The sequence below is a fragment of the Hemitrygon akajei genome, chromosome 7 (assembly GCF_048418815.1).
Source record: "Hemitrygon akajei chromosome 7, sHemAka1.3, whole genome shotgun sequence".
Taxonomy (NCBI): domain Eukaryota; kingdom Metazoa; phylum Chordata; class Chondrichthyes; order Myliobatiformes; family Dasyatidae; genus Hemitrygon; species Hemitrygon akajei.
The window spans coordinates 168,847,708-168,871,314 of NC_133130.1; the positions used below are offsets into that span (position 1 = coordinate 168,847,708).

Sequence of the window (23,607 nt, forward strand, 5' to 3'; positions counted from 1 at the left end):
GTGTCCTATGGACTCGAACCCCAAGATCCCTCTGATCCTCCACACTGCCAAGAGTCTTTCCATTCTGCCATCATATTTGACCTACCAAAATGAACCACCTCACACTTATCTGGGTTGAACCCCATCTGCCACTTCTCAGGCCAGTTTTGCATCCTATTGATGTCCCGTTGTAACCTCTGACAGTCCTCCACACTATCCACAACACCGCCAACCTTTGTGTCATTAGCAAATTTACTAACCCATCCCTTCACTTCCTCATCCAGGTCATTTATAAAAATCATAAAGAGAAGGATTCCCAGAACAGATCCCTGAGGCACACCACTGGTCACCGACCTTCATACAGAATATGACCCGACTACAACCACTCTTTGCCTTCTGTGGGCAAGCCAATTCTGGATCAACAAAGCAAGGTCCCCTTGGATCCCATGCCTCCTTACTTTCTCAATAAGCCTTGCATGGGGTTCCTTATCAAATGCCTTGGTGAAATCTATATACACATCTCTCGCTCTACCTTCATCAACGTGTTTAGTCACATCCTCAAAAATTCAAATCAAGCTCGTAAGGCACAACCTGCCTTTGACAAAGCCATGCTGTCTATTCCTAATCATATTATGCCTCTCCAAATGTTCATAAATCCTGCCTCTCAGGATCTTTTCCATCAACTTACCAACAACTGAAGTAAGACTCACTGGTCTATAATTTCCTGGGCTATCTCTACTCCCTTTCTTGAATAAAGGAACAACATCTTCAACCCTCCAATCCTCTGGAACCTCTCCTATCCCTATTGATGATGCAAAAATCATCGCCAGAGGCTCAGCAATCTCCTCCCTTGCCTCCCACAGTAGCTCGGGGCACTTCTCATCCGGTCCCGGAGACTTATCCAACTTGATGCTTTCCAAAAGCTCCAGCACATCCTCTTTCTTAATGTCTATATGCCTAAGCTTTTCAGTCTGCTGTAAGTCATCCCTACAATCACCAAGGTAATTTTCCATAGTGAATAATGAAGCAAAGAATTCATTAAGTACCTCTGCTATCTCCTCCGGTTCCATACACACCTTTCCTCTGTCACACTTGATTGGTCCTATTCTCTCACGTTTTATCCTCTTGCTCTTCACATACTTGCAGAATGTCTTGGGGTTTTCTTTAATCCTGCAATAGCCTCAGTTTTTATTCTGACTAAACATCAGAATGGGGAAGAAATGTGATCTAAGTGAGTTTGACTGTGGAATGATTGTTGGTGAAAGATATGGCTGGTTTGAGCACCTCAGAAACTGTGGTATTCAGGCTCAACAGTCTCTAGACTTTAAAAAGGTGTGAGAAACCAGAAAGATATCCAGTGAGCAGCGGTTCTGTGGGCAAAAAATGCCTTGTTAATGAAAGAAGTCAGAGGAAAACGGCCAGACTGGTTCAAGCTGACAGGAGGGCGACAATAACTCAAATTGGCATTATAATACTGATGTACAGAAGAGCATCTCTGAATGCACAACTTATCAAACCTGGAAATGGATGTGCGACAGCAGCAGAAGACCACACCAGGTTCCACCCCTGCAGCTCATTAAGTACCACTGAGTGCAGTTGAACAAAAATAATTCTCCCATCTCCACTCTCTCTTTGGGTAGAAATTACTTAAAGCCAGAGAGCATATGCCACCACGTTCAAGGCCTGCCTCTACACCATGTTATTAGACTCTTGAACCAAACTTTCATAATGATAAAAGACGAACTCTTGATTTCCAAATCTACCTTTTTGTGGCCTTTGTGTGTTTATTTGTCCACCTGCACTGCACTTTCTCTGTAGCTGTGGCATTCTGCATTTTGTTTTCCCTTTTACTACCTCAGTGTATTTCTGCATGCCACAATCTGTCTGGCTGGCACAAAGATGAGAAAATCTGCAGATGCTGGATTTGCAAAGCAACACTGGAGGAACTCAGCAGACCAGTCAACATCTATGGAAAAGAATGAACAGTTTAAGTTTCGGGCTGAGACCCTTCTTCAGGACTGGGAAGGATGAGAAGTCAGAGTAAGAAGGTGGAGGAGGGGAGGAAGAGGTACGAGGTAGCCGATGATGGGTGAAACCAGGAGAGGGGGAGGGCTGAAGTAAAGAGCTGGGAAGTTACTTGGTGAAAGAGATAAAGGGCTGGAGGAGGGGGAATCTGATAGGAGACGATTGAAGATTATGGAAGAAAGAAACAGGAATGGTGAAGGAGAGGTGGGGGGGGGTGGAATTACTGGAAATGTGAGAAATTGATGTTCATGCCATCAGGTTGGAGGACGCCCAGATAGAATGTAAGTAGTTGCTCCTCCAACTTGAGTATGGCCTCATGACGGCAGTAGAGGAGGTCATGGACAGACATGTCAGAATGGGAATGGGAAGTGGAATTGACAGGGAGGTTCTGCTTTTTCTAGCAGAGTGCAGCTGATCTGCAAAATGTTGTCGGAGGGCTACAGAGATCACAGAGAGGGAGCTCCCCTTTCTTTCACTATTCCCCATTCCTGTTTCCCTCTCTCACCTGATCTCCTTACCTGCCCATCATCTACCCCTGGTGCTTCTCTCTCTTCCCTTTCTTCGAGTGTCTTCTATCCTCTCCTGCAACATGCACATAATGCTGGTGGAATGCAGCAAGTCAGGCAGCATCTATAGGGAGAAGTGCTGTCGACGTTTTGGGCTGAGACTCTCCATCAGGACCAACATGTTCTGAGTCCTGACGAAGGGTCTCAGCCCGAAACGTCGACAGCACTTCTCCCTATAGATGCTGCCTGACCTGCTGCGTTTCACCAGCATTTTGTGTGTGTTGCTTGAGTTTCCAGCATCTGCAGATTTCCTCGTGTTTGCCTTCTATCCTCTCCTAGTGGATTCCCCCTCCTCCAGCCCTTTACCTCTTTCACCAATCAACTTCCCAGCTCTTTACTTCACCCCTCTGCCCCTCGCAGTTTCACCTATCACCTGCCACCTTATACTTCTTCCTCCCCTCCCCCACCTTCTTACTCTGACTTCACCCCTTCCTTTTCAGTCCTGAAGAAGAGTCTTGATCCGAAATGTTGACTGCTTATTCTTTTCCATAGATGTCGCCTGGGCTGATGATTTGCTCCAGTATTTTGTGTGTACTGTCTGGATAGCAAACAGTTGTCCCTGTATCTCGGTATAAGGCACTCCGTTGGTCAGGGTCAACCATGGATGTTTTGTCCCAGCTGACTAGATTTTCAATTCAGTGCGCAAGCCAGTGCAGTACGACATGGACAGCAAGCAGGCGCCCACTCTCTATGCAACTGAACAGCTGTTCCAAAGAAACAGCAGAGACTGATGCTGTTTGGCACCAACGGTGTCGCAGGAGTTGCCAGTCAGCATTGAACTCAACGTACCACTGCCTTACAAACTACAGCTCTGGATTCTTCCTCGGGTTTTACTCCCAAAGCCTTCCCTATTGGTTGGTGCAGCCACTCGGAGGTGTGAGATCAGCGCCTTCCTTCTCCTAGATGAGCTGCCAAGCACAGTTGACAAGGCCCAAAGTGAAGGTTTTAAGGCACCTGTCAGGAGAAGGGTTCTGCCGGGCTTAGTAGCTAAGCCACATGTGAAAGCCAGGAGCTGGACATGAGTTGTCAAAGGTTATTTGAGATCTATTCCATTGGAAGCATTTAATAGGAAGTGGAAGCTTATCGCCATTGCCACCCCTGGCTATGACAACCTTAAGGAACGAGTTATCTCGGTACAGTGACAACAATAAATAAACATCAATCAGTGTGTGACAGTGTTTTTGGAGACTGACAGGTAAACTGAGTCATTACACTTTAGCACCAGATCTCTGGTAAATAATGAAGAACCAAGCCCCAGGAATTACACAGGAGAATCATTAATTTTATTACTTTTAAGTCCCTCAGCATCATTCTGTCAGCTTACAAGTCCATTTCACTGTATTAATTACAAAATTCATTTGTTCACAGTTGTATGAGTGATAATCAATAATAGAACACAAAAATAATAATGCACTGTATCTCACCCTAGCTGCCTCGGAGCTGGGCGTAGTAACGTGTGCAGTGAACCATTATCTAAATACTTTGATTCTATACTTTTTTTCAGAAACTAAACAGTGTCTTTGGACATAGAAATGCAGAAATCTCTGTACACAACCAGTTTTGGAAAGCAGCACAAAGAAAAGCCCTGGGCAAAAGCATGGCAACTCTCACTGAACCCTGCCTTCTGTAATTTTTCAAACAACAGATCTTTTGGGCAATTTATAGGCAACATGAATATGAATATGAATTTTATATTCCTGCATGGATTTAAAAAAAAGATTGAGAATTATAGTGTTGATAAGATTCTACAACAAAATAACAGATTTCTAAATGTGTAAACCATTAGCCTTCCATAATACTTGACAGGAAACTGCTAATACCAGTTATAAAGTGTCACTGGGGCCTTGGTTACAAATACTAGCTGTGCTATTATTGCAATTAAAAATAAAAACTTAATAGCTATTGCTTAATATCAACATTATCTAAAATTCACTGTGCATATACTTACAACTGTAGGCAGTCTAAATGAGAGCTCTGTGGAAAACCCTCTGCGGTCACGTACTAAGTCTGTGTTACTGTTGCCCAATACATCAAGCAGATCCCTAATGGGCAAAGTGAAAGCTTTTGCCACACATCATAGAATTCAATACATAAAACACAATCACCATATTCGTGACAAATATATTAAACCAGAAATAGATGCATAGGACAAAACCAGATAAGCACTGCTGGTAAAGAAACACTCTTCGCAATATACCCAGGAACTTGGAACACTTAGCAGCATTTATTCAGCCAAGTTGTAAAAGCAATGAATAAGCTCAAACAGGAATCCTGCCATCATATTACACAACGCCAAGACTGGCTACCCCTATTGTGTGGGCCAGTGATTTAGTAAACGTAAAGGATTCATGAGTGTTAATGCTGCTTTGGATACTACAGGACTAGAGATTTTGCAGATGTTGGAAACCCAGAGCAATGCACACAGATGCTGGAGGGATTTAGCAGGTCAGGAAGCATCTGTGGAAATTTAAATGCTCCAGGCCGAGGCCCTTCATATGGACTTTAAAGGAGGGAGGGAAGATGCTAGAATATGATAGGCAGGTAAGGAGAAGAGGTAAGAGGCCAGAATGGGGAATTAAAGAAGAGGGAAGGGGGAGGGGGGGGAAATACCATTTAGTTTGAGAAATTGATGTTGATGTCACAGGTTGGAGGCCACTAGATGGAATATCACGTGTTGCTTCTCCACTGAGAGTGGCCACCGACTTCACCTATCACCTTCTAGTTTATCCTCCTTCCTCCTCCCCCCCACCCCCACCTTCTTATTCTGGCATCTTCCCCCTTACTTTCCAGTCCTGATGATGGGCCTCTGCCAGAAACACCAACTCTGTATCCGTTTTCATAGATACTGCCTGACCTGCTAAGTTCCTCCAGGATTTTGTATGTGTTTCTCTTCACACTACCTCGGTTTCAGTAAACCGCACTATCTTACATTCAGTAGTGTTCCAGGCACATTAACAAGTTACTGCAATTCTCAGGAAATGCATTAGAGTCTTGTCAAAAGCCACTGAAATATCATTGACTAATTCAGATAGATTTCCAAAGAAGTTATTTCATTACTCAAGGTAAGTTATTGTAAATATGGAAATTTTGAATCTACTACATCTTAAATGTGTTTAAAGGTTGCGTGAAACTAATTATTTATTCAGAAAGTTGTGCCAGGTTTCTTTTGTGAGTGTCTGTGGATAGGAACAAATGTAGTGTAATGCCTCAGTCTTTGTGGCTTCAGCACTAATTTAAGTTGTGTTGCTGCAATATTTATTTTATAATAAAATTTGAGAAGAAAACTTACAAAACTATAAATGCACTAATAACAAACTTTGGCAGTAAGCACAAGCCAGTTTTACAAATGGAGAGTATCCACGCCAATGAAAGCACTTCCCGATCTTGCTGTTGGTCGGCTGCCACCCTTTTCCAGTGCAAAGTAAATCACCACAGGCAAAACCTCGAGCAATAATCTGTATCGTGAGCTTGGAGATTTGTACCTTATTATCCAAGTATTAGTGAGCAAGTTCCATGATTAGAGCTCCTCAAAATTCCACTTCCGATATTTGAAAGTTCAGTCACTAAAATGAGGCAAGACTAATCAGTAAATACTCTAGGTTTCCTGAGTGGATTGTAAAAACAATGAAATATATTAAAAGTCAGATATTACTTTTGCTTGGTGGCAGGTGAGAAGTATCTTTAACAGTTGAAAAAACTCAAACTATGTTATTTATGAAGCTCATTTTATATATTGATAAATGTTTAAATTTGTTCATTTTTCAATTTACTCCACCCAGTGCTCTCATTCTCCATTTACTCCATGTTCAGAATGAACGTGGGTGTGGGTGGTGACTGTGTAATGAAATGTATTACCATCTGTGGACCTTACGTGGACATAGATGTGTGTGAATGAGTGTGAGACAAAGTAAGTGTGTGTGCGTGTGTGTGTGTGCGTGTGTATGTGTGTGCGTGCGTGTGTGTGTGTGAGAGAGAGAGCATGTGCATGTGTGAAAGTGTGTGTGTGAATGTTGTGTGCGTTGTTGCTCAACTGCCAAAATAACACACATATAAATTGCAGGAAGAACTCAGCAGTCAACATTGCGGGCTGAGACCGTTCACCAGTCCTGATGAAGTGTCTTGGACTGAAAAGTCAACTGTTTATTCCCCTCCATAGATGTTGAGTTCCTCCAGCACTGTGTGCATATTACTGTACAGATGATGCTACACCAGCAATGTGCGTGTGTTACTGCAGAGACAATGTCACACAAGGCAGTTTACAAATACTAAATTTGCCACTTGATTATCAGACCCACAATTATTTGTGGAAGGTTTTGATGATGTTCTTGATTGATTACATGCCTCACTGTGGAACAGACTTGATGGGCAGAATTCTTATTCTATATATCATGGTTTTAATGAAAACACAAACATTAATACCTTAAAGAAGTTCACGTTACCCATAAGCTTTAAATGTAGTTGACCTAAACTAACTTTTCCAAGGTAAAACAAGGAACCAAAATGGGTTCCAAACCAAACACAAAATGCATTTGGACTGATAAACAGAAGAGACTCTGCAAATGCTGTAAATTCAGAGCAACATACACGAAACACTGGAAGAACTCAGAAAGTCAGGCAACATCTATGGAGGGGAATAAACACTTGATGCTTCAGGCTGAGACCCTTCATTGGGGCTCAATAATGAAGGGTTTTGGCCCAAAATACATACTATTTATTCCTGTCCATAGATGCTGCCTGACCTGCTGAGTTCCTCCAGCGTTTCGTGTGTGTTGCTCTGCATCGGGATTGTCCAGCACATTATAGAAGTAGGTAGAGTATGAGAGTTAAAATCTGGCTTAAACTACACACGATCATATTAATTTAGTCGTCTGATCCCTTTTCACCCTTCAGTACTATAAAAGTATAACCAGAATTACATCAGAAATGGTCCATGAACATTGGGCAGATAGAAAACAGCTTTCTACAAACAGAGCCACAAGTGTGTTAGCATACATTCCCTCCTCAAAGGTTGTAAAGCATCCTAACATGAATTCAAAGTAGGTACAAAGATTGGTAGAGATTCCCGCAAGGATGATTTCAGATTTCTTTCTGGTTAGTCAATGCTTGGCCGCTGCGTTGGAAAGCTTCTCTGCAGAAGCTGGAAGGAGATATATATGTGCTTAGGCCAACAAGGAAGCAGGGCTTAGGAGGATTTGAAGAAGCATCAAAACCACTTCTTATGATCAGAGGATAGTTTTGATAAAGTGCATCAAGCAGGGAAATGAGTAGTCTTAGATGAATCAAAAACCTGGTAAAGGTTCATATATGCACCTTGTGAGGATTTACAATAACTTGGGGAAGGTTCACCTGAATTTGGACGTTTCTGCTTGATGCTTGTGTTTGAACCACCAGTGCCACAGGCGTGCGTTACTCAAACCCAGAGGCAGTGCGGTAGAAGGATCTTGGTTCCATTTGAGCACGCTATGCCAGTCATTATAATACTCGGTCAAAGTTGCTGGTTAGTCTTAACACTAGTAGTGGCCGTACATTAGACACAGAGCTGAAGATTATACTTTAACAAACCTAAATTGAAAATTCTATTAATCATTTGATGCCGAACTTATCCCACAATAAAACCAATATAAAATCTTTCACTAACAAGCCTGAATTAAAGCAGCTTTACTGAGCTGGAAGAGAAATGTATGAACACTGATTTGCCTTGCCTTCTCTGCGCACACAGTTACAATAAATAGACAATACTTTGTCATAATTAATTCTTTGAAAAAAAGTTCATGTTCAGGAGTTTAGTGTTTACTCTCTGATGTCATGGGAGGATAATTAAGAAATGTTCCGATAAATACAGCAATCCTTTCATGATAACTCACATAATTATCAAAATACTGTTTGACCAAGAGCACTACAATGGAAAGGTGCTGCAAAAGGAATCACTACACTGACAAATATACGCCGTGGTACTTCATAACTGATGCAGATATTTAAACGCTGTGCTGAGTAATGGTGACAGTGGTGTGCACATCGAACGGCATCACTGAGCAAGCAAAAGGAAAGAGGAATCAAAAGTAACGAAAGAAGCCAATTTCACGTTGAACTTCGGCAGCTTTGCAGAAGTATTTCTTTGCAGGAAAGAAACTGCAGAAGTCACAGTAAATCACCATATCGAAGAGGTCGTGTTGACTTGCCTTAGGGATTAAGTATAGTGTTACAATACCTCACCATAACTAGAATGGATACAAGATACACTGCCTATGGCTATTACAGAAACCATACACAATTATCTTGTACAGCGTACTCTTTGCAATGTGATGGTCTTTTCTTTATGAGACATCCAAAGGCCACAGTGTATGGACACTCCGGCGTCGTTCACTTAATGACGGGACACTGCGCGTCAGCTGTTAGTCAAACGTCTCCCACTTCTTCCTGAGCTGGTCTACTCGACTTTGTGAACTTGCTGCCTCCTTCTTTGTCGCATTGAGCAATATTGCAAATGGATCGTCGGCCACCCCAGTGTCGCATGGCTGCGGAATTCTTTCCAGACCTTTCGAAGGCTTTGGTGGGACCATTGGTGGCTCAGTCAAATTCTTCCCTCCGCTGGCCACGGCGGAATTGGAATCCGCCACATTCCCTGCTGATTTTGCATAGCTTGTTCCACCCAGGCTGGTGGAGGAGATTGTACTTTGCTTGCTGAAAGTCCCTGACTGAGTCAGTGGCGTGGGCTGTACATATAGGTGATGGAGCGAGGGTGCAGAGTAGTTCCGGTGGGGCATCTGTGGCTGGAAGTATCCGGGACCCGATGGCAAGAAGCCTGGAACAAAGGGAGAAGCTGCAGGAGACACGAAGTGAGTCGCTGTAGGCTGGGCCTGAGGGAAGTGAAGAGCCGCCGGCAGTGTCTGGGAAAACGGATAAGATGGGGGTTGGGGAAATGGCGCTACTGGTGCTGGGCTGGGGGCTGAGTATCCCAGAGTTTGGCTGAACTGTAGGGAAGCAGGCGGGGTACTTATTCCCAGGTCAGTACTTGGAGAGGCAAAAGCCAAGGGAGCAGGAGCTGAAGGCAAAGATGATGCGGGTGCTAATGAAATGCTGGGACTTGGAGACTGGCCCCTGTCGAGGTCAGAAGTGGAACTCAGTGGATCCAAAAGACTCAAGAGATCGTTCCTGCTGTCCACTCCCTTGCCAATTTTGATAGGTTTCAGGATATCAGTAGCACAAGAACTTAATGGAGGCTGAGGGGTCAGGTTCAAAGGTCTTAAGTCTGATTTCTTCTCAGCTCCTGTGGACTCCTGTAACATTTCGGACACTGAACCAGCAGTGGACACGGACACGTCTTGCTTAGAGCTATCCTGTAACACGGCCGAGACTTGGTCAAGTCCAGGAAGGGCCTGCTGTTTCGCACCCCGACTGACAGCTGCTGGCGGCGGAAGCACAATCCCCTTGTCCGTGGACCTCTTGCCTTGAGGCCGGGGAATGGTGATGTTGCCCGAGCCACCTGGCGGAGGATCCGTGGAGGGTAACTGAACGTCTCTGTTCAAAGTCTCTGTGTCAATCGCTGTGAAGAAACTCCCAAAGTGAATGCTCCCAGGTGACGAGCTGGTGATGGGCTTCACCCCCAGAGCTGTGTCATCGTGGACAGTGCTCCGAAGCTTGGCATGGGGCAGGGTGTGATGCAGTCCTGTTGATAGAGCTTTGCTCTTCTCGGATGAAGCCACTCCCTTCCACTGCAGAGATAACAAAAAACATAACATGTAATTTTAAAATGTAGAATTGCAAACAAAATCAGTACACTGAGAGGGTCCTTACATTGGCTTATGTCTACCAACAAGTTATATGGAGAACCCTGATTGGTTGCATCATCAGCCATGATGAAATGGCGGAGCAGACATGATGGGCCAAATGGCCCAATTCTTCTTCTATATCTCAAGGTATACCTCTTCCCCTCACCTACCTCTTACCTCCCACTGGCTCTCCTCCTCCTTCCCTTTCTCCCATGGTCCTCTCTTTTCTCCTATCAGATTCTTTCTTCTTCACCCCTTTACCTTTCCACCTATCACCTCCCAGCTACTTACTTCATCCTCCCTGCCCCATCTATCACCTACTAGATTGTACTCCTCCCCCATCCCACCTTCTTATTCCAGTATCTTCCCCCTTCCTTTGCAGACCTGACGAAGGGCCTCAGCTTGAAACATCGGCTGTTTATTCTTTCCACCTATGCTGTGTGACTTGCTGAGTTCTTCCAGCATTTCGTGTGTGTTGAACTGGTGCTCTGGTATGGAAGTGACTGGTGGACCCGGGTGAGGGGGTGTGATAGACAGAAGGAGGGGCTACAGCAGAAGGCCATCTACAGTTAATGGCCACTTTATTAGGTACCGGAATGGTCTTCTGCTGCTGCAGTCCATCCACTTCAAGGTCCAACTGTTGTGCATTCAGAGATGCTCTTCTACACACAACTATAGTACTGCATGGTTATTTGAGTTACTGTCACCTTCCTGTCAGCTTCAACCAGTCTGGCCGTTCTCCTACGACCTCTCATGAACAAGGCATTTTTGTCCATAGAACTGCTGCTCACTGGATTTCTTTTTTTTTTGTTTTTCACACCATTCTCTGTAAATGTTGTGCATGAAAATCCCAGGAGATCACCAGTTTCTAAGATACTCATACCACTCCATGTGGCAGCAACAATCATTCCACAGTTAAAGTCACTCCGATCACATTTCTTCCCCATTCTGATGTTTGGTCTGAACAACAACTGAGCCTCTTGACCATGTCTGCAAGCTTTTATGCATTGAATTGCTGTCACGTGATTGGCTGATTAGATATTTGCATTAACCAGCAGATGTACCTAATAAAGTGGCCGCTGAGTGTAAATGGGTGGGTTAGTATGCCTGTAAATGACACCAAGATTGTGGCATATTGAACACTGTCAAAGCCACTGGGTGCTCCAGTTTCCTCCGATAGTTCAAAGGCATTGTGGTCAGTAGGTTAATTGGTCATTGTAAGTTGTAATTAGGCGAGGGTTAAATCAATCGGTGGGTTGATCATTAGGCTGGAAGGGCCTGTTCCACACTGTATCACTAAATAAATCAATACACATGGATAATCTGGGAGCATGGAGATTTGCATTATAAGGTCATTATACAAAATCATTTGTCCAAACCTGAGTTCCAAATGCATTCTCTATTTCTTCCTCTTTAGGGGTCCTCAGATCCTCCATGCTCTTTGCTTGGCTGAGTGGCTGATGTTGTGAAGTTACCTTAATACTGCTGAACAGATCGTCCAATAAGTTCACATCCATATTCCTGGTTGGTACTGACAGGCCAGAAAAGATGTTATGCCCCTGCCTCTTCTCAGTACCCAAATCTTCTCCATCAACAGCATCAGATTCCTTTAAAGTTTTATATGGCTGAGGCCTGGCAAATGGGGAAGAGAGAAACACCAGATCAGGTTTGTATCTGAAATAAAATCAGGGAAACTTGGCTGACTGCCGCAAACAGGAAGGTTCTACCACGAGTAGTCAACATTGCCCGACACATCTGTCATCAAAGACATATATATAGAAAAATGCTGGAAAAGGGCCAGTAACATTAAGAAGGATCCCACCCATCCTGCTCATGGACTGTTTGACCCACTCCACTCAGGAAGGAGGCTATGTAGCATCCACACCAGGACCACCAGACTCAAAAACAGTTACTTTCCCCAAGCAGTAAGGCTGATCAACACCTCCACCCACTAACCTGTCAGTCACCTTATGTTGAAACACTCCTGTACCTAACGTCACTTTATGGACATTTAATCAATCTGTGTATATAAGCTATCTTATGTATTTATATTTATTGTGTTTTTGTATTATTATTGTGTTCTTCAGCTTACTGTGCGTTTTTTGTGCTGGACTGGCTCCAGGTTAACAATTATTTTATTCTCATTTACACTTGTGTATTTGAATTTACATTAAACAATCTTGAATCTTGAAGAATTTTGCATTTGCAGCTGAAATGTGCAGAGAATTAGTCAAATCTCATCTGGTTCAAGGGCCTCACTGGGACATTTGGATGCAGGCTCTGTGGCCAGGTTTAATGGCTTCTAGAGATAGATCAAGGCTGCAGAATTAGTTTTTATTCAGTTTTAGTCTCAGGTAGTGTCACAAGTATTTATTTATTGGGATTCAGAACAGAACAGGCCCTTCCAGTCCAACAAACAGCACTGCCCAGCAACCAGCCTATTTAACACTAGCCTGACAGGACATTTTACAATGACTAATTAACCTATTAACCAGTACATCTTTGGACTGTGGGAGGAAATCAGAACACCTGGAGGAAACCCACATGTTCACAGGGAGGATGCACGAACTCCTTACAGAGGACGCTGGACCTGAAATCTAAGCTCTGACACCCCGAGCTGTGACAGTGTTGCGCTAACCGCTACGCTACTGTGGTGCCTTAGGGTTGTAAAGGGACCTTATGACACATTGGTCTTCATAAATCAGAGTGCTAAGTACAGGAGTTGTGATGTTACGTTTAAGCCGAGGTCATATTTGGAGTACTGTGTGTAGTTTTGATCACTTGCCTACAGGAAAGTTATCTATAAGATTGAAAGACTGCAGAGAAAATTTACACGGATGTTGCCGAGTCTTAAGGGAAAGGTTGAATAGGTTAGGGCTTTTTCCCCATAGAGATATGATAGAGGTATACAAAATTAAGAGTGGTATAGATAGGGTAAATGTAAGCAGGCTTTTTCACTAAGGTTGGGTGAGACTAGAACTAGAGGTTATGGGTTAAGCGTTAAAGGTGAAATGTTTAAGGGTAACTTCTTCACTCAGAGGGTTGTGAGGGAGTGGAACGAGCTGCCAGCGGAAGTGGTGATGCAGGTTCGATTTTAAGAGAAGTTTGGATAAGTATATGGATGGCAGGGCAATGTTCCAGGTGCAGGTTGATGGGACTGGGGAGAATAATAGTTCAACATGAACAAGGTGGGCTTAAGGGCCTGTTTCTGTGCCATAGTGCTCTAGTACTGTGCCCATGGAACCCAGCTAACAGATCTGTTTAGTGTTAAAATGTAGAGTTTTATTATATTTAACAAATAAATGGCTTTATAACATATTATTTTAAAATGATATTTGCTATAACTATTTCTAACTTTCTTAAACAACAAAGGAGTTTCTTTGAGATTTGTTTGGTGCACTGTTTAACGACCAGCCTCTCCAAAGAAATCTGTGGTTTGGGTCTCTCAGTGACAGTAACATTGGTTTTGAACCAGCCACAAAAACATTATCATCGGCAGAATGAACGCTTCATATACCTTTTCCCAAAAAGTGTGGGAACAGTTACTGTGATGAATTGTTGTATTCAAATTCAAGTTTATTGTCATCTGACTGTACATATATACAACCAAACAAAATAATGTTCCTCTGGATTATGGTGCACTCACAAAGCATACATCACACACAGCACATAAACCAAATTTTATACTATAAGTAAGTCAACAAAATATAACTCAAAATGCATATAATGAAGCCAGCACAGGTGTACAGTAAACAGTTCACTGTCCTAGTGATGAGACCTCGGTGGTGACAGGGTATTCATTAGTCTCACAGCCTGAGGGAAGAAGCTGTTACCCAGTCTGGCAGTCCTCATCTTGATGCTCCTGTACCTCCTTCCTGACGGTACTGGGTCAAAGAGATTGTGGGATGGGCGGTAGGGATCCTCAACAATACTTTAGACCTTTCATCTGCAACGCTCCCAGTAAATGTCCGAATAGAGGGAGAGACCCCAGTGATCCTCTCGGCGGTTTTTACTCTCCTCTGTAGGGTCTTGCAGTCCAATGCCTTGCAGCTTCTGTACGACACAAAGATCCTGCCAGACAGGACACTCGCGACGGTGCTCCTGTAGCATGCTGTTGTGCCTTCTTGACTAGTGAGGGGATACTGTGGGTCCAGGTTATTCACAGACCGGTGGTGAGCCCCACTCACATTACCTGTCCTCATGAATAATTTCTTTATTCAACTACGAAGAAGGTATTAAATTAATTCAATCACACTAACGGGATTTCACGTTTACTTTATTTATTTTTTATTATTTTTCTTTTGCTTTTGCCCGTTGGCTGTTTGTCTGTCCTGTTGGATGTGGTCTTTCATTGATTCTACTGTGGCTCTTGGATTTACTGCGAATGTCCACAAGAAAACTAATCTTGGTGACATATGTGTACTTTGATTATAAATTGACTTTGAATTTTGAGAAGTGGAAGAAAGGCTGAAAGATTTTTCTGATCGTTACACTCATCCTTTCCTGATACTACAACATGTCCTTGTGAGGAGGTGGAGCGAAGTGAGGAAGGCGCTAAACGGCGACTCCTTTGCTTGCATCTTCGGAAACAGCTCTATTTCCATCCTTGATATCTCTCTTCCCTTTCACGGTTCTTTTGAAGACCCCGACCTGGAGTTACACGCTGATTACGGTTCTTTGCGAGAACGGGACCTGCTCTTGGGGCTTCATAACTGGCCATCGTTCGGCATGCAAAGGGCTCGGCCTAAGAGTTCGGCACGCCTTTGGAGGCCTAGGATCTCGGGGCTCTGAAGATGGGCGGATCGAAGGTCGGTGTCACAGCAGGAGATCCGTGTGTCGTCTACGGCTCGAGATCTTTGGGCACAGAGCTCGAGAAAAGCGGCATAATGAACTTTTAACATCATAAACCAGCGAGTTGTTTGCTGTGTCTCCCCTCTCACTGGGAAACGGAGACACCTCTTTCTCCCTTGTTAGGGAGAGAGAGAGAGAGCCTGTGGTATGTCGAATGCCGGGTGAACAATGTAGTCTTTGGAGTTTTGCAATTCTGCGTCTTTACTGTTGCTTTGCTCACGCTCGAGTGCTCGGTGGCGGGTGCTGATGCTTTTTTTTTCCAGTGTGGGGAGGGGGGATTGGTGCCTGCTGCTGCTTACGTGCAGGAGGGAGGGGAGCTGGGGGGGGGAGGACTTTGAGGTTCTAACATTTTTAAAAAAAATTTTAAATTGAATTTTCAAATAGGTTACAGAAAGAAAAAAAATTGTCAACCCTTCCCCCCTCCCCGCTAACATATCCCTATAGAAAAAAGAGAAGAAAAAAGAAAGAAAGAAAGAAAAAAGAAAGAAAGAATGCCTGGATATCAGAAGATCCCCACATGCTCCATGGAGTTCATAATAGCTTTAATATGTATATTTATTTCTTTCCCCAAATAACCAATAATTTTATCTTCGGAGCACCTATATATTTAATCCTATCTTTTGTAAATAAGGGCGCCGAATTTTCAGAAATATTTCATATTTATCTCTTAAATTATAAGTAATTTTTTCAAGTGGAATGCAGCTAAAAATTTCATTCTTCCAATGATCTATACTTAAGTATGAATCCAATTTCCAAATAACTGCAATAGCCTTTTTGGCTACTGCCAATGCAATTTTTATGAATTCTTTCTGATATTTATTCAATTTGGATTTCGATTTTATCCCTTCAATATCGCCTAGTAAAAATAATGTTGGATTATGTGGAAGTTGTATTCCAATAATTTGTTCCAGTCAAACTCTAAATTTGTCCAAAAAGGTTGAATTTTAAAACAAGACCAAGTAGAGTGTAAAGAAGTACCAATTTCTTGATTACATCGAAAACATTGATCAGATAAATTTGAGTTTAATCTATTTATTTTTTGTGGTGTAATATATATTTGATGTAAAAAGTTATACTGTACTAATCTTAGTCAAACATTTATTGTATTTGTCATACTGTCAAGACATAATCTTGACCAACTTGTTTCATCAATTTTAATATTCAAATCAGTTTCCCATTTTTGTCTTGACTTATGAATTCCTTGTTTAATTGCCTGTTTTTGAATCAAACTATACATACCAGAAATAATTTTTTTAATTTTTCCTTTATGAATTAAAGTTTCTATTTCATTAGGTTTCGGCAATAACATTGTTTGACCCAGTTTATCTCTTAAATAAGCCCTTAATTGGAAATAACAGAAAAGAGTGTTATTTGATATTTTATATTTATTCTTTAATTGGTCAAATGACATTAATATACCTCCTTCAAAACAGTCTCCTATATATCTAATCCCTTTGTGAAACCAGTTATATAAAAGTTGACAATCCATTGTAAAAGGGATAAGTTTATTTTGAATTAAAGGTCTCTTTGCTAATAAAGATTTCTTTATCTCATCATCAACATTTATCTTATTCCATAAATCAATCAAATGTCTTAGTATAGGAGATTCTTTCTTTTCCCGTATCCATTTAGATTCCCATTTATATATAAAATCTTCTGGTATATTTTCTCCTATTTTATCTAATTCTATTCTAATCCATGCCGGTTTATCTTCATCAAAAAAAGATGCAATAAATCTAAGTTGATTTGCTTTGTAATAATTCTTAAAATTTGGTCATTGTAACCCTCCTAGGTCAAATTTCCATGTCAATTTTTCCAACGATATTCTTGACATCTTACCTTTCCAAAGGAATTTCCTCACACATTTATTTAACCCTTGAAAGAACTTCTGCGGTAATTGTATTGGTAGTGTTTGGATCATATTGTAATCTAGGGAGTATATTCATTTTTACAGCATTGACTACCTATTAATGTTATTGGTAACATCATCCATTTTTCAAGATCCTCTTGAATTTTTTTCAATAATGGCAAATAATTTAGTTTATATAAATTCTTTATATCATTATCAACTCTTATACCTAAATACTTTATACCATTTATCGGCCATCTAAATTGAGTTATTAATCGACATTGACTATAATCTCCTTTAGTAAGGGGTAGAATTTCACTTTTATCCCAATTTATTGTGTACCCTGATATTTTCCCATATTCTTCCAATCTAGAAGATAATTTACGCAACAAATGGAATGGATTAGTTAGATAAATCAGAACATCATCAGCAAATAAGTTTATCTTACATTCCTCCTGATTAACTCTGAAACCCATAATATCTGAGTCAGTTCTAATTAATTCAGCTAATGGTTCTATCGCCAACACAAATAAAGCAGGTGATAATGGACAACCTTGTCTAGTTGACCTTGTTAACTGAAATGATGTTGAAATTTGGCCATTTGTCACCACTTTAGCTTTGGGGTTAGTATTTAAGGTTTTAATCCATTTTATAAAAGATACTCCTAATCCATATTTTTCCAATACCTTAAATAAAAAATCCCATTCCAATCTATCAAATGCTTTTTCTGCATCCAAAGCAACTGTCACACTCATTTCTTCCCTCTTTTGTGCCAAATGAATTATGCTAAGTAACTGAGTTACATTATCTGCCGATTGTCTATTTTTAATAAATCCTGTTTGGTCCATGTGTATTAATTTTGGTAAGTATTTAGATAATCTATTAGATAAAATCTTTGCTATTATTTTATAGTCCATGTTCAACAAAGAAATAGGTCTATATGATGTTGGCTTTAAAAGATTTCTGTCGTTTTTTAGCAATACTACTAAAATAGCTGTTGAAAAAGATTCTGGAAGTTTATGCGTTCTTTCCGCTTGGTGTATTAGCTCCATAAAAGGAGGAATTAATAAATCTTTAAACTTTTTGTAAAATTCAGGCGGAAAACCATCTTCTCCTGGAGATTTATTACTCTGAAGTGATCCCAGAGCTTCTTCAACCTCTTTTAATGTAAAAGGCACATCTAATCCCTTCTGTTCTTCCGAATTCAATTTTGGGAGAGTTATTTGTGATAAAAACTTTTCTATCTCAACAATATCATTTTGTGATTCTGATTGATACAGTTCAGAATAAAAATATTTAAAAGTTTTATTGATTTCTAAAGGTCTTTAAGTAATTTTATTTACACTTGTTCTAATTGCATTTATCGTTTTGGAAGCCTGGTCTGTTTTTAACTGCCAAGCAAGAATCTTGTGTGATCTTTCACCTAGTTCATAATATCTCTGTTTAGTTCTCATAATTGCTTTTTCTGTTTGGTATGTCTGAAGTGTATTATATTGTAGCTTCTTATTAACAAGTTGTCTTTGAGATTCATATATCTTTGAGATTCTTTTTCTAATTTTGTAATCTCTTTTTCCAATTTATCTATTTCTACCATATATTCCTTCTTAATTTTAGAAGTATAACTTATTATCTGGCCTCTCAAATATGCCTTCATCGCTTCCCATAATATAAATTTATCATCAACTGAATGTGTTTGTATCTAAAAAAAACAATCTGTTTTTTCATAAAATCACAAAAATCTTGATGTTTTAATAATATTGAATTAAATCTCCATCTGTAAATCCATTCCTCCTTATCCATCATTATCATTGTCATTATCAAAGGGGAATGATCTGACAATATTCTTGCTTTATATTCCATATTTTTCACTCTGTCTTGAATATTCGCTGATAGTAGGAAAAAATCTATCCTTGAATAAGTTTTATGTCTTTGAATAAAATGAATAATCTCTTTCTCTTGGGTTAATTCTTCTTCATATATCAATCAAATTTAAATCTTTCATCAATGATAAAGTTAATTTTGCTACTTTTGGTTTTGTAACAACCTTTGCTGATCTATCTAAAACTGGGTCTAGACAAAAGCTAAAGTCTCCACCTATTAATATTTTATCGTGTGCGTCAGCCAAATTCAAAAAAGCTTCTTGTATAAATTTTACATCGTTTTCATTTGGTGCATAAATATTCATAAGAGTCCATAGTTCTGAAAAGATTTGATAATGTATAATTACATATCTTCCTGCAGAATCAATTAATACATTTTGTATTTTAATTGGTAAAGTTTTGTTGACCCAAAATTGCAACTCCCTTCGCTTTTGAATTAAATGAAGCTGCTATAACATTTCCGACCCAATCTCTCTTTAATTTCTGATGTTCTATCTCTGTTAAATGTGTTTCTTGTATAAAAGCCATATCTATTTTCATTTTCTTAATGTATGTTAAAATTCTTTTTCTTTTCACTGGTCCATTAAGCCCATTAACATTAAAACTTTAAAAATTCAGTAAATTAGTCATTATTTTTAACGGGGTTACTCCAGTCTATAATAATACATAATATTTCAACTCTCATAGTACCTTGGGGAATTATTTTAAAATTCTCCATGTTGCTATGTGTCTCCCCTCCGATCATCCAGGCAAAGAAAGAAAGATTAAAGAAAAATAGATTATAAAGAAAAAAATAACAAAAACCCCCCTGCTAATGTTGTGAATGAAAAAAAAACACAACATTACCCCCCTCCGTTGTGCGGGTCATGGCAAACGCCATGATTACACACGTGAATCCCGTAGCGATCGATCCGAAGTTCCCCCAGCTCCCCCATAACATGAAAAAAGTATATATAAGAGAAGAAAAAAATAATATCACTACTCTCGATTAATATTTCTCAAATTTTTACCTTTCTCCCCCTGTATCATATAATTAAAAGTATATTTAAATATTCTTCTGTCCTTAATGTCCATCAACTCACTTCACTGTCCTCGTCTTCATCTTTAATCTGTTTCACTTTTAAATCTTTACTGTGTCTAGCGAATATTTGGGAGTTCTTGTGCAAACTCCTCTGCATCCCGATGATCAGTAAAAAATCTTCTTTTTCCGTCATCCAAAAAAATTATCAGTGTTGCCGGGAGGCGCAATATAAATTTATAACCCTTTTCCCATAAAAACTTTTTTCGCTGGATTAAATTCCTTCTTTCTCTTCAAAAGGTCATAACTTATATCAGGATAGAAAAGAACTGTTTTCCCTTCTATCATCAATGGCTCATTTCTCTTTCTGGCACATTGGGCAGCCACCTTCAGGATCTTTTCTTTATCTTGATATCTTAAGCATTTTATCAAGATTGGTTGTGGGTTTTGATCAGGTTGAGGTTTTGGTCTTAAGGCTCTGTGGACCCTTTCGATTTCAATCAACTGGGTTCCCTCTTCCATTTCCAAATTTTCCGGGATCCATTTTTGAAAATTTTTTTATTGGATCCTCTCCCTCTATCCCTTCTTTAAGACCAACAATTTTAATATTATTTCATCAACTAAAATTTTCAAGCACGTCTATTTTTTCCAACAGTCGTTTTCTTTCTGATGTCCAGGCAAGAATATTATCTTCCATTTTATTCACTCTATCAATAATGTCTCCCGTTATTTCTTCCAGCTTTTTAACTTTCTTGTCCATTTTCTCCTGTTTTTTCACCATTTTATCAAACATAGTCTTCATATTTTTAATATCTTCTTTTATTATTTTTAATGTTTTTAATTCTTTTAATTCATGCATTATTTGCGCCAAAGCTTCTCTTATGTCTCCAGAATATCTTCCACCTCCAACCTCTTCTTGCTGTTCTTCTTTTACCTCCTCATTTTCATCTGTATGTTCCAGAGAATCCGAATCCATCTTGGATTCATTTTCACTTCCACTTCCAATCGTAGCTGGGATTTGTAGTTCAAATTGCTCATGTTTGCGCATGCCCCTTCCTTCGCGCACGCGCAGTTCCTGTTGTTCCTTCTTGGAGACTGTTGATGTTGCCGCCGATTCCTGTTCTGTATCGCTGGAGGTGAGATGCACTTGAGTCCGAGGCTTCTTCATGGTGGCTGGCCCAGCTCGTACTGTCTTCAAAGTAGTAGTTTTCTTCTGTGTCTGTTTAGGAGGCATATCTAAGGAAAATCCTGAGTAGTTTAGACGTAGTTTTTAGAAAATATTTACTAACTTTTCTTCACTTAAACGTTAATTTATTAGTTTTTTACGGGACAGCTGGATTTCCACGTCTCGATCCTATGTCATCACGTGACGTCCCCGAGGTTCTAACATTGAACTGTCATTCATTCTTTGGGGCATTCCTCTGTTTTGTGGATGGTTGTGAAGAAAAAGCATTTCAGGATGTATATTGTATACACTTCTCTGACATTAAATGTACCTTTGAAAAGTATATCAAAAACCATTTAGATCAGGATTACATTCCAGTAATTCAAAGAGGAAAATGTATTACATAGAGTTTATTCCATTCAGAAGGAATACCTCACCCATAAACTGTCTTACAGAATAAAATCTTTATTGCAAAGCGATCAAGAAATACGTAGCATGTCAGAAATATTTTCAGAAAAGTGTGATGCTGGTTGGATGGTGGAGGAGATTCTAAATATCAGACTAATTCAGATGGACAGAAAAAAGTGAAAATAAACCAAATAAGAATTCTTAATATTTAAATTTGTTTGATTTTTTAAAAGCTTTATATTGTTTGCCATTATAATTTAGTAATACTCCATTATTATTTCCTGTAAGTCACCTTATTGTACAGCCTAGCATCGCTTTATTGATGTACAATTTATGTATACAAGCTAGCTCATGTATTTATATTTATTGTGTTTTTTTAATTATTATTGTGCTCTTTAGCTTATTCTGTTTTTTGTGCTGATCACATCCAGAGTGACAATTATTTTGTTCTCCTTTACACCTGTGTACAGGAAATTACATTGAATAATCCTGAATCTATAATGATTTAGATTGCAATGTGGTATATTGGATCTGCAAACTTGCGGGAGACACCCAGATTTATTTATTGAAATACATCACAGAACAGGCCCTTCCAGACCTTCAGGCCTCGCCGCCCAGCAACCCCAGGTTTAACCCTAGCCCAATCACGGGACATTTTACAATGACCAATTAACCTACCAACCAGAACGTTTTTGGACTGTAGGAGGAAACTGGAGCACTTGAAGGAAACCTACATGGTCATGGGGAGAACATACAAACTCCTTACAGGCAGCGGCAGGAATTGAACCCAGGTCACTGGTACCATAAAGTGTTGTGCTTACCGCTATGCGACCGCGCTGTAGGTTGGTGGCCTAGTGAACAGCAAGGCAGGCTGGTCAAGGTCTGCAATTTGAACACTGGGAAAATTGGATAAATGTAGGTTCAGTTGTAATATTTAAGAGAAGTTTGGATAGGTTCATGGATGAAGGGACATCGAGGACTATGTTCTGGGTGCACATCGATGGAACTCGGTGGAATGTAAACAGGTTAATATCTTTTGATAGTGCTTTCACTAAAGCACTTGCTTTCATGAGAGTTTAGTGGGGATTGTTCAGGCACTTTGATTTCTTTGGTATGAGATATGGGTTTCATGCAGACACTGGGATTAATGCAGATCGGTTTTACGGTTGTTACGGATGTGTTGGGCCACAGGATCCACTGCTGTGCTGAATCTAAAATCTACTAATTTTAATGAATTTCTAATGAAAGTCGCCATCACTGAAATCTCGCCACTAGGATAGCAAGCTGTTTACTGTACTGTCTACCTGTGCTGTGCCCTTCACATGCATTTTGAATTATATTTTATTAACTTATTGTGGTAATATTTTGTTTTATGTGCTGTGTGCAATGTATTTTGCATGGGTGCATTGTGGTCCAGAGGAATATTGTTTTGTTTGGTTGTACATGTCAGCAAGATGGGGCTCATCAGCCATGGTTGACAGCTCATCTAGGAGAGGGAGAACTCTGATCTGAAACGCCCACTGCCTTGCAGCTATACCAACTCAAAGGGAAGGCTTCGGGAGTAAACCCTGAGGGAAAAATCTGGAGCTGGAGTACCCAAGGTGGTCCTACACTGAGTTCAACGCTGACTGGCATCTCCTGCGATGCTGCTGGTGCCAAACTGTATCAGTCTCCGATGTTCATCAGATGCGTGGAGAGGAGTAGTTTGCTACATGGGCAACAGCTTGCTCTCCATATTGTACTGCCCATGCTTGCATAACCTGTCAACTACGATGCAACATCCATGATTGACCCTGACCGACACAGGCCTCTCTCTCTCTCTCTCATATGTACAGTCAGAAGACAATAAACATGAACTTGAACTTGATATACTCCATGGTTAATGCTCTAATGAATATACTCCATGTATGTTATGTATGTTTCGAGATAATTTGATGGGGGAGGTGGTGAAGATATTTTTCTTCACATCATTCCTAAATATTTGATCCCACATTCTGTGCCTTAGTCTGGTCACCCCTACAAGGGGAAACACCAACTTCACACTTACTCAAGAAACCCTTCTCTCGCCCCTAATGCAAGTGTGCAATTAACACACTC

The 23,607-nt window shown here is 40.3% G+C and overlaps 1 protein-coding gene across 7 annotated transcripts in view; it reads right to left on the minus strand.

The window, feature by feature from the left end:
- Nucleotides 1-3,831: 3,831 nt before the first annotated feature.
- The window catches only part of dennd1a (DENN/MADD domain containing 1A), a 618,210-nt gene continuing 598,434 nt past the window's right edge, over nucleotides 3,832-23,607 (minus strand). For all 7 annotated transcript variants that reach the window (XM_073052569.1, XM_073052565.1, XM_073052563.1 and 4 more), the window contains 2 exons: nucleotides 11,719-11,971; nucleotides 3,832-10,282 (listed from right to left, as the gene is read on the minus strand). In XM_073052569.1, coding sequence (XP_072908670.1) covers nucleotides 8,963-10,282; nucleotides 11,719-11,971 — 1,573 coding nt within the window. In that variant the 3' untranslated portion in view covers nucleotides 3,832-8,962. The remainder of the gene's footprint in view (nucleotides 10,283-11,718; nucleotides 11,972-23,607) is intronic.